Below are 11,615 nucleotides of genomic sequence, written 5' to 3'. Positions count from 1 at the left end.
TGTTTAACAATACGTGACTTTTCCAGAAACACCCATATGGCTCCCTACAGCTTCACTTTGAAGACAGTCCTTTGGTTTTTTGAAAGCCAGGAAATAAAATACAATGGCCAATTCCAGATTTACTTCAGGGGACAGCTGGGGGACAAAGTGGTCTCTGAGTTTTTCATTTCCATTTGTTGTTTTAAGTCTTTTATCTTGTTTGTATATGGAAAGTCTTGAGGCAGATAAGAAATATTTTTATTGAAAACAATCTGAACGGCTTTCCGACTAAATTGACTTACTTGGACCAACCCTTTTCAAAAACAACTTTTTGAACAACCTCAAATCTTTGTGGTCTCCAATTTCTTAACAACTCTTGTATTTGTTTAGCATAATATTTATTCACCTAGATTATAAATTCAGAATAAAAATATTTTTCTCTTCTTTAACTTAAATGATGTGAACAAACAACTGTGGCAATGACACTGCTTCTTACCTTAAAACATTATTTGTTCATCATAAAAACAGATTCATGCAGCCTTTCTGGTACCTTCAGTATTACTTAACACCAGCTGGAAGTACTACATTTAATTGTTTTAGTCATACTTAAACAAAACAGTCAAAACAGGGGAGGGAAGTGGAAGGACTGCAAAGCTCCATGACATCAGTACCTGTTGATCAGTACATTTTCCCCTCACTTTCTTGCTCCAAATCTTCATCTGAACATGGACACCACACAGTTTGTCCTTACCTGTTATTAGGATGCAATAATGACACCTCTTTCCTTGCTTCTGTAAGCATAAGATAAGGGAGCAGTGGAGTCACGGCAGAAGCTAATCCCTCTGAGCCTGCTCTCCAGGCTGACCCAGGGAGGCTCTGATGTGATGGCCTTGTTTGCTCCACTGTACAGTCAAACACTGTAGAAAACACTGCTGAGAGGGGACAAGGAGCTAACTCTGTGCTGAGACACAGCTTTTCCCACAGTGCTACCCAGGAGAGGACTGGGTGCAAAATAAATGTGCAATGACCACAGTGTGTCCTTCTGACAAAACAGAACAGAGCTGTAGCACCAGCAGGATTATCTGAGGAGGCTTTCGGCAAAAAGGGGAAAACTGTGGGGAGGGAGTGAATGGAAGGTCTTGCTATTTCATTTTTACTTGGAGACTAGATAAGAGGGATTCTGATGATACAGCAGACTGAGCTCCTGTCCATACCATTGACTGTTAAGGAGAAATGCAACTTTCCTTCAAGTTGGGGAAAGAAGCAACTAGTGCATACTTTTAGAAGGAATATTTTCAGACTGCTGGGGAAAAATTGTTGCCCTGCTATTTTTTCAGTGTCTAAAGAGTGCACACAACTACTGAGTCATGAAAGGCTGACTTCAAAGAATGCACCATGTAGGGAGTTCAAAAATATCTATACTGGAAATAAAAATTAAATGCTGAGACATACATCTTTTATATACAGAGATCAAAATTATTGATGATATCAGCCTGGAAAGATAATTGATATAGCAGTTGCTCCCTGTGCATTTTTGCTTATGTCAGCAGCTTCCAGGAGAGGCAGAAAGTTGAGATAGTATAAAACTCATTGGTTGTATCCAAGAGGCTTTGAAAGGCTTCAGTGTAGATTTATCTACAGTGCTGAAGGGAACTCTGTCAGACAACGTGAAGCACAATCAGTGCAGTTACTATGAAGAACTTCCTTTGGAGAACCTTGGGTTCTTTCTGCCAACACTGGTTCTGAAAAATCCTCTCTTGAGCCAATGTACCATCCTAAGAATAAGATAAAAGAAGTGTTTCTGACTCAAATACACTTGTTTGCAGAGAAGAGTGGGGTTTAGGCTTCCTGGTTTAAAGCTACATCATGACCCACTTGTTCTGAAGTAGGTCAGCCTGTGGTATGCTGAACTCTGTTAGAAAGGCCAGCCCAAGAGTAGTCTGAGTAGAGGGGAAGATGTAGAAAGCCACTTCCTATTTTTGTTATGCCAGTAGTGGGTGAAGTGAATTTTTACTAAGGGGAGTTTTTGTGTGCTGTCCTTTCTCATAATTTTCAGGTCTGCAGAATGCAGAAGAACAGTTCTCTGATAGTTCCTTGTTTCTGCTTGGTGAATTAAACAGATTTACTTTGTTTTTTCCCAGGGTTGTTTTGTTCTGGCCTATTCTGCTTCCTCTTACCCAAAAATTCTCAGTGCAGTGCTAAAGCTCCGTCTCACTTCTACTCTGTTATTTTCAATGCTAATCATGACACCACAGCCTTGAAAAATTAGTTAAAACTATTACTTATATAAAGGGCTTTATGTTCTGGGAGTTTGCCCTTTGCTAGGTAAGAGTTGTTCTAGGAGAAAGAAGTGACAGTGCATTGTAGAACAGTGTTCTCTTTCCCAAGGAGTGTTTTTCCTCTTTGCATAGCTGTTTTCATTAATTTAAACATCTAAAATTAAAAAAAAAAAAAAAAAAAATCACTGGTTGCAATTTGCCAAGAAAGTGTGTCACCCACAAATTTCTGTTCATGAATAGTTGCTTGTAATGTTCACCTACAGTGAGATAATAACAAGTAGCAGAAAGGAACAGTAGTTCTCTTCCTTACTGTTCCATTTTCCATCTCTGACAAACTGCTGGCATATCTCATGCAGTCAGGGAATTCCATACATCCTTACTTGCTTCAGTTAAATTTTCACTTAGCTGAAAGAAAGAAATTTTTCCTTCCTGTCCACTTTTTATGACTTTCTTCTTAACCTTGCCAAGTTTATGAGTTGACCTGACAACAAAAAAATCCTCAGTAGAGAAACCCCAGTGAGATATATTTATCTTACCATTTCTGAAAAGAACTCAGAGATGCTTTAATCTTTTTTTCCATGGCCCATGGGAGATGAAGACCTTTAGGCTGAGCTCTGCATCGTCCCATCAAGACGGCGAAGCTGACGGTGCTGGGTAATAACACAAGTGTTCTGCGGTTGGTGAGTTCTCAGATGCACCCCGTGAGGAAAAGAGAGGAGCTCTTCTACATATACATAATGCACAATTGGGTCAAACCATGAGTCAGGAGGCAGCAAAAACTCCTGACAAATAACAAGATTTCTAGTAAGTCTACAATAGAACTGGAAAATATAAGTAGTTAAAGCCATTTGGTTTTAGAAAACATGACTTTGCTGACGTAGAAGTGTGTTCATCTCACCATTGTTTATAATAAAAAAAAATAGCCAAAATAACTAACTTGTGATTTCATATTTATTATCTATAATTCTGAAATTTATTAAGCATTTCACTTAAGCAGTTCTTTTTTCCATATCTGTTTCAAGGCCAGGTTGGTTGGGGTTGTATGGGTCCTTAAGCAACCTGGTCTAGTGGAAGGTGTCCCTGCCCATGTCAGGGGGGTTGAAACTGGATGATCTTTAAGGTCCCTTCTAACCCAAACCATTCTATGATTCTATATTCCTTCATTAAGTGTGGTAGTCCTACTACATTGCTTTCTCTTTACCATCATTTTGATGTTCTTCATATGGATGTGCAAAACAAGGTGCATGTATATCAACCATTAATTGTAATTAGCAGTAATACAGCACTACCCACTTTCATAGTCATGAAATATTTTACCTATTCTTGTACCAATTTGGGGAATGCTATAGAGTGAGCAAGTCTTTGAGATTTGCAGATATCTATCTCAGATATCTGAGATTTGCCTCATCTCTGAAAGACATTTTGACCATTTATTCCTATTTGTAACATGAAATATTCAGATGCTCACAGGAACACACAATCATCTCTTTGAAACAGCTCTATTAAATGTACATTTGAAAATAAAGAAATCACTGTAGTAGGATATATAACCAAAACATTATTATTTTTCAGATATGCATGACAAACTTTTATGTGAGCATTTTGATTTGCATTCCCTAAACACAGCTGTATAACAAATTTTATTCATAGATGAGATACAATTCATACGTGAGTGAACAACTGAAGTCACTCTATACACTGACCACTCTACATCTCTGATTTACCTGCCACATTAAATTTGTCATTCTCAATTTCCCATTTGCCTACTTTTCATGTTTATAGAGTTATCACTGGCTCTGTGCCTGACCAATGATGCTGCAAGGATATTGAACTACTGGTTTAATCTTGACACTGTAATTGACAATTTCACTGCCAATTGGACCACTTACCTGAACCCATTTCCACTGGCACACTCTGATCAGATGGCTTGATCAGTCAGTGCATAGCTGTCTGCTCCCCCACAGGTCTGAGGCTGTAGCTCCTAAAAGATTTGCAATGTTTCTCTGCCCTTGGCATCTAATAATGCTATCTGCTGGCACCTCCAGATTGTGTAAATCAATTCTTGGTACAGAGTTTATCTCCTTGCAAGTCAAGTTCATTCAAAAATAATGTATGTTTTGATTAAATTTTATTATGCAAAAGACATAGGATAATCACTGTACCTGAAGTTTGGCTAAGAAATTAAAAATATTTTGTGCTCTGTTTTAAACACTTTGGTATATGCCTACACTAACCATGGATCCCCAACTGCTCTATTTCCATGTTTCATGCTTCCTGAGTTGCTATCTATTAAATGGATCCTATCATTCAGGTTTTCTCATCAGGAAGCCCAAGTGGGCCCAGATGGGCCTCCCTGCTCCCATTCCCATAAGCTGGTTTGTATGTTTTGTTTGTTTCTCTCTCCCTTCTTATCATGGGCACATCTCTTAACCAAGTGTCTGATATTACAGCTACCTGTGAGTGTCCTCTGCTGCACTGTGACACAGAGACAGCTAATGATAGCCTGGGTGTGCTGAATTGTCTCTAAAGGCCATTCCTTCCCTCTCCAGCAGGAAAGACATAAAGGAGAAAAAAACCCTATAAACCAAACAGATAGAAAGAACATGGGCATCTTCAGCCTCACCTAGAACAGCCATTGTTTTCACTGAAAAAGGGGCTCAAGATGATAATTTCTGATAACTGGAAGTAGTGTTCACTGAAACATGGCAATGACCTTCCTGTTAAATTTCACTACTACAGCTGCTACACCAAAACATGAGTTGGGTGTTGAAATATCATGCAACTAGCTTGGGTGCAAAAAGCTGTTGAGATGTTCTTCATAATTTGTTTTCCAGAGTTTTGTCTGGGTTAATTTTGAGGGCTAGAAAAAATAATCATTATGAGGCTTAGATTTTTGGGTAAATCAAGATACTTCAGGAGAACCTGATACACTGAAATGTGTTGGATACAAAAGAAATTAATCAAGGGGTTGGGGGTTTTAAATTTATATATATGGTAATTAATTATATATTTAATGAACCTCAGTCGATTGCATCTCATGAATATTAAGAATTTGGAAGGAACCAAATTTAACAGAACCTGTGATATGACTTTTTATCTCTAGAACAGATTCTGATACAAAGTCAACTCCCACTTGCATCAGCCACCACTTCTGAGAATAGGGGTAGTGGTGCTTTTTCCTTGGATGCTCACATCCCTTTGCAGGCAGTATCAGTCTAGGAGAAAGTGCCATGTGCAATCTCTCTCTCCTCACTTCTGTGCATTAGCTGTGTGGCCACAATGGTGGCTAAAATCCCTCTCATATAGGACATGCCTTGTAAGTATATCCAGCAAATTCCTTATATGGATGCTATTTAGAGAATATCTATTTTTTAATGGAGTTTCAACACAAATTATAAAATTTCTCCTTGGTACAAAGAGAGTGTAAAAAAATAAGAGAGTTTTCAGTTTAAAGTTCGGGAGCAGGAAAATTTCAGGAACATGGAAATTTAAATGCAGGGGCTTACAAGTAAAATTATTACCTTATTTTGGGGGTATAAATGAAGTCATGGAAGCAAAACTATAGAAATGCTGTTGTGAATTTAAAAAGAAAAATTAAACATATTATTTTAGTTTCTACTTTTCTTGTGGCATATTTGCTTTTTACCCATGCAGTATTCTAAATTTCATCTGCTGCTTTTATATTTAACATGTGTTTTGTATTGCATAATCTTTGAATAACACTAGAAGTTCAAGAAAGCTAAAACACTATTAAATGAGTGCCTGGGTTTATTTGCAGTGGTAGGTCTCTGAGCAATACTCTATGGCTAATGTACAATAGCAGCCACAGGACTGCAGCTATTGTACATCACATTTAAATGTTCTAACACCAGCAGCTCTAGGAGGGCTTTGGCTGGAAGCTGTCTGCACCTGACAACACAGAAAGAATAAACACAGCAATTCAAAAGCCTTTACAGACTCAGGACTGTAACAGTGCTCAGTTAAGGCTGACACCTCCCAGAATAGAGCAACCACAAGATCATGGGAACATAAATCATAGTTTTCATTGATGTACAGTCATACAGCTGTAATTGCTTAGTATACTTAGCATGCACAATGCAATGGGCTTGTTCTGAAGACTAAAAGCTTCTTTTATGATTCATTTTTTGGCAAAGGATGTTGCCTGTAGCCTGATATTTGGAGCAAGACTGCCAGGGTGTAGCACAGCTGAACTCAGTGTACAGAAGGTCTGTTACAATTGATCCATTTCTGTTGTTTTGATGTTTTTCCAGCTGGGTGGGTGCCATTAGAATCAAGTGACAGTGTCATGAGCTTAAAGCCCTTTGCAGTTCTGGAGTTCCCCAATTCAATTCTCAACAAATTGCAGCTGAGTAGTGCACTCCAGTTCATCAGGAGTGAAGTTAGGCTGCACGTGGGCTGGTTGGTAATTGAAAAGAATGGATCAATTGTCCCCATCCCTGTGGGGGGCTGAAAGTGTCACTGTCACTAAGCACACCCAGTGAAGCTGGGCTTTCAGATATACCTGACTGCAGGACAAGGCCATTCACCCATTTGTCTCTTGGATTTGCAGGGGCTTTACAAACCCTCTTTGTGTTTTTCCCCTTTTGGTGGAAAAATCAGGAGACAAGGAAGGAATAAAACAGCCTTCAACTTATGGAAGCTGCCATCAACTGAAGAGAAATGATAAATAACTTGTCAGTACTTCTCCAGCAGAAGAAATGTGGCAGGTTTTACGTTTTAACAGCAAAACTAAATAATCACATTTGCTATTCTCTACAAAAATTCCTGACCCTGCAATGCTAGTTATTTTGTTGCTTTGTGCTGGAGTGTGATAAAAAAATTTAGAAATGAGTAAATCTAATTATGATTCCATATGTGAACAGAAATTTTTCTGTCAAAGGTCCTAACACAACAAAAGGCTGCAATTCCTGATTTGGAAAGGTGTGAAATTGTTTTATGGTAAAAAAAAGGAATTAAAAAAGAAGCAGAAAAATTATTTTTAAAAAACCACAGAAAGAATAGAAACAAATAGGATTCAATAGCAATACTGCAGCTAGCAAAAGAATCACTGAGGACTGGTTTCAATACAGAGAAAGCAAGACACTTTGAAGTATAAAGTGCTCAGAATTTGAAGGGAAAGCTCTCACATCCACTTCCCAAATATCCAAGCAATAATAAAAAGCATTTTGCAAGAAAAAAAAAAAACATTTTTTTTTAAACATTATGCAAATGGGAGAGAAAAAGTCTCCAAATGACCATTATTTAATTCTCCATCTCAAATTATTCAACAAAATTGCACAGGCTGAATTAGGAGCTGAAGGCCAAAGATGGAGAGGAGACAGAAACTCACCTACTCACATGCAGAACAGTCCCACCAAAGTAATCAGGATTCAGGTTTTCCTAGAAAGGGTCATGATTTCCAGAGCTGTCAGAATTTCTAACTGATCACTTAAGGTTACATACAGAAATGTGCCTCTGATCTGATGATTTTGGAGTCCCAGCACTCAGTTATAAAACCTGTTTGTATCCTCAGGAAGGCATGGAGGGACAGGCTATTTCTACACAGACTTTGCTACCAGTAACATATCAACCTTAGCAATTTCTGATATTGAGCATGGAAACCAATATTTTCAATATCTTTCCTCTTCCCAAGAGGTTGGTTATAAAAAAAAATTGCCCAGAATAGGAGGAACTAAAAAGAAATCCCTCAAGTCATAGCTCTGTGGATGGAGCATGTGGGGTTTTGTAGCAATGGCAGCATGGATGAGCAGAGGAAGAGTGAGTTACAGAAGCACTACAAAACTTTAAAGAGGCCTGAACTGGGAATTAAGAGCCACCCACAGAATTTCACACACTGGTCTTCACTTCCTTATTTTGCTCCCCTGCTTTAAATTCAACCCTTGCACTCCAGGCTTTTCTGCACCAAGTTCTTTACAGCTCTGGTTCCTAACACCCATTCCCAGGGTAGGCTTGGGGAACCTCAGCTTCCAGCACTTTTAAACAAACCCATTCATCACATCTGCACCACTTTTTGGTACCTGATTTAACCTATGAACTCTTTGAGCCCAAACAGCCCGTACCAGTACTAGCAGGTATGAGACAGAGCTCCACAATTCTGCCCAGAAGTTAGGGGAATGCCCAGGGAACAAGCTGGGTGATTACTTCTCCCTGGAGAATACCTTATGTTCACAATATCAGGAATCCACCTGAAGGAAATTAAAGCTAATTAATTTTGCTCCTTTAGATTCCTTGCTCCTTGAGAGCTTCACCCACAGGGAACTGACAAGTCCCAGATTTGTAGAGCCACAAGCAGAATTTTTAAGCTCTAGCAGGTGTTGAAACCAGAAAATAACAGGTTTATACTCATGAACACCATTTTAAAAACCCAGTATCTCTCAGCTCCTCTCTCAAGGGCACCAAAAATAATTTGCCTTTAAGTTTAAAAATTAAATTAAAATTAGTGCTTGTATTTCTATGGCTAATAGATAGTAAAAGGTAAGATGTAAATTTATCCATAAGACTCTGGTGCTGACAGTGGGAGGACTTCACTTGCCCACCCTATCTGGTCACATCCCTGAAGTCCACATGGGCCATGTAATAGAAGATAAAAAGCTGAACAGCCTTCCCCAGCCTGACTGCACCCATCTCTTCCATAAGGTCTCATTATTTTTTTTATCAGGCATCCCTGACCTCCATCAAGAGCTCCTGCATCAGGAAAACCTCATTATGCCAAAAGCCATAGGATACCATAGGCAGACACAAAAAGCAGAGGAAAGCACTGCAAGTTTCTCCACTAGAGAAAGCCCTTTAGGTTGAGAGCAGACTGCTACCACAATGAATCCTCCTGGTGGATATGCTAGAGAAGCTTGCCCAGTAACAATGTGTAAGGCTTCTCCTGAATAAATAGAGAAACTGGCAAAAGGAATTCTCTCAAGTCTGGTTAAGATGAAGCTAAATCTTCATGGTAAACAAAACTTGATATATAGCAGCTGGCTGGGGGTAAGGAAGGAATTATATCCTATGGAGGTCATGGCTACCCCTAGGGCAAGCAAAGTGAGTAAGGTGGAAAGTGGTTGTAACAGGTGTCAACACACCTGTGCAATTGTTTCAGCTGGAGGCTCTTAACAAAGCAATTAATTTCAAGGGCAAGTCATGTTTCCAAGTAAAAAGAAATAAACATATCACAGAGAGTGCTGATTTTAACATTTAATTTTTTAAAATCTCCAGTTACCATTTTTTTTCTACAAACAGACTTTGTTTAACAATAATTCAAGAGGTATTATAATGCTAACTACAGCTTAAAGGAAACATTTTGGCACAAGACAATAACAAAATAAACAGAATAAATAACCTGCTTTACATATGCTGAAGAAAACAAAACCAACGTGCAATAAACTTAATAAAATTCACACTCTGTACAACAGCTCAAGGTAGACCTTACTAAACAGTACTCATGTCCTATCAGTAATATAAACATATTAGTAAAAATAGAAACTGTAACAAAATGCTTAACTCAAGCAAAACAGCGATGCAATATGAATCAACTCAAGAAGTTCATGGTTCCAAAGAAGCCAGAGTTGGAGGTGAGTAAGCACACAGCAGTGTACAAACCACCTCAGCTAGGAGCCTCAAGTGCTTCTTCAGCCACGTCTGTGTTCAGCTCCTTGCTGGAAACTGCGTCAGGCTGACATCCTCCTGAGCCTGTGGCTGTTAAAAGGAAGAGAGAACACACATAAATAATGACCTCAATTATAGTTTTCTCTTCTCCCCTGAGAGAATAGCTCAGGTGGAAAAAGGGGCATGTGACATGACTGTCTCTGAGAAGACTCCAGAAAGGAGTAGCTGAGTCTGACAGAAGATGGAAAGAGATGGATTCCTACCTCAGGAAAAGGAGATGTTTCTTCACCCAGCCTTCCTTAGGATTTACACAGGCATTCAGCCCACTGGCAGTGTGGAAACTGGTAAAGAAATAATGGTAAAGAAATCAGAAATCTCTGCCAATAACTGCTGTGTGGAGTACAGTTACTCTATATAATGACCAATACAAACTGCTTTTGTAAACAGTAGCTAGATATGGATGCTCCAAATCCCTCCAATATTATATGAAGAAAAAGAAAGTTAAATGCAATAGCTACTTCAGTCTCAGGGATCATTTTTTGCACCATAAAATGTTGTTCAATTTATTTGATCTGTTTAGTCAAAGACCTTTGCTGGATATTGGAAACAATTTGTAAAATTGAGAATAGGTACTGTCAAGCTAAGATGACAGATCAATATCTAGGCCAAAACCTTGTAAGTAAAACATCCGATCCCTGTGAATTAGAAGAAATCTTGTCACTTATGTATCTGTTTACAGGTTTTGGCAAGGAAGCACTCTGTGTTGGCCAGAATGGCCCTTAGCTGGAGACAAAACCTTGTTTGCACAGCTGATTGCTAAAGAGTCAGATTTATTATTTACATTGTATGACTGTCCCTTGGGTTAGCAGTCCCTATCAGCTAGAGGTTGTGTGTTTTGTTTACAGGTGTGATATACAATTTCTTCAGTTAATTTAACTTTTTGAAAAGGCAGGAAAAATCTCTCTTATAACATTCAAATCCTTGGTTTAGCCCAAACAGACATCCTAAAGTTAATACATGTCAGAAAAAACTGCAGAGATTCAGAAAGTAACTTACATGATGGCAGGGATGTCGCAGACCTCGCTGGGGAGCTGTTCCGTGTAACCCTTCAGGGCCCACTTAGGCAGACGCACTTTGGTGTAGGACAGGCAGCAGTCCTGGTTACTTTGTGCTGGAATGAAGGACAACAACAAGGTAAATAAACTCCATTTGGCCCTGCTGTCTAAGGCACTCTCTGCTCAACCCCAGCCATCCAGCTCACCCATGACAGAAGAGGGGGATGAGACAGGAGACAGCACACTTTGCTGAAACCATTCCCTTCCAGCTCAGCCCCTCACTGCTGCCAGCTGTGAGCAGCAGCAGGAGCCCTTCCCAGAGCAGAGCACCTGAGGTCACTCACCTTCCGAGGTGCCGCACAGGAGCAGCGCCAGGAGCCCCAGCAGGGAGACCAGGACCATGCTCTTGCTGCTGCAGCCAGTCATGCCCTCTGCACACACAGCTGTGCTCCAGCGAGTGCCTGGCTGTGCCTGCTGCTCCTGCCAGCCCTGCCGCACCTCCACCTGCTTATAAAGGGGTGGCAGGAGCCCGGGAATTCACACACGGGCGGTTCCACTGTCATCAGCGGGTTTCCCCATGGCACATTCCATCTCGCCCGATTTGGCCCCGGCTCTCCTTCCGGGTACTACAAACAGAGATAACAGTGTGCTGGGGAATATTCTAATGTTTTTTAAAGTTGCTTAA

At 39.8% G+C, this 11,615-nt stretch overlaps 1 protein-coding gene across 1 annotated transcript; it reads right to left on the bottom strand.

Moving 5' to 3' along the window:
* Positions 1-9,590: 9,590 nt before the first annotated feature.
* On the bottom strand, positions 9,591-11,356 carry CCL20 (C-C motif chemokine ligand 20). The gene is made up of 4 exons (XM_066556993.1): positions 11,275-11,356; positions 10,932-11,046; positions 10,139-10,216; positions 9,591-9,965 (listed from the first exon to the last, which is right to left on the bottom strand). The coding sequence occupies exons 1-4, from the start codon at positions 11,354-11,356 to the stop codon at positions 9,938-9,940; spliced, it is 303 nt and encodes a 100-aa protein (XP_066413090.1). The 3' UTR covers positions 9,591-9,937.
* Positions 11,357-11,615: the final 259 nt, after the last annotated feature.

The sequence above is a fragment of the Molothrus aeneus genome, chromosome 10 (genome assembly GCF_037042795.1).
Source record: "Molothrus aeneus isolate 106 chromosome 10, BPBGC_Maene_1.0, whole genome shotgun sequence".
Taxonomy (NCBI): domain Eukaryota; kingdom Metazoa; phylum Chordata; class Aves; order Passeriformes; family Icteridae; genus Molothrus; species Molothrus aeneus.
The sequence above is the reverse complement of the archived record's forward strand: the minus strand, read 5'-3'. Positions and strand labels throughout refer to the sequence as shown.

Excerpts from the sequence above, each read along its gene's own strand:
- CCL20 (XM_066556993.1), bottom strand. The coding sequence starts at position 11,356 with ATGACTGGCTGCAGCAGCAAGAGCATGGTCCTGGTCTCCCTGCTGGGG. Across the intron at positions 11,047-11,274 it reads CCTGTGCGGCACCTCGGAAG|CACAAAGTAACCAGGACTGC; the intron begins GTGAGTGACCTC and ends CCTTCATTCCAG. Across the intron at positions 10,217-10,931 it reads TGCGACATCCCTGCCATCAT|TTTCCACACTGCCAGTGGGC; the intron begins GTAAGTTACTTT and ends TTTCTTTACCAG.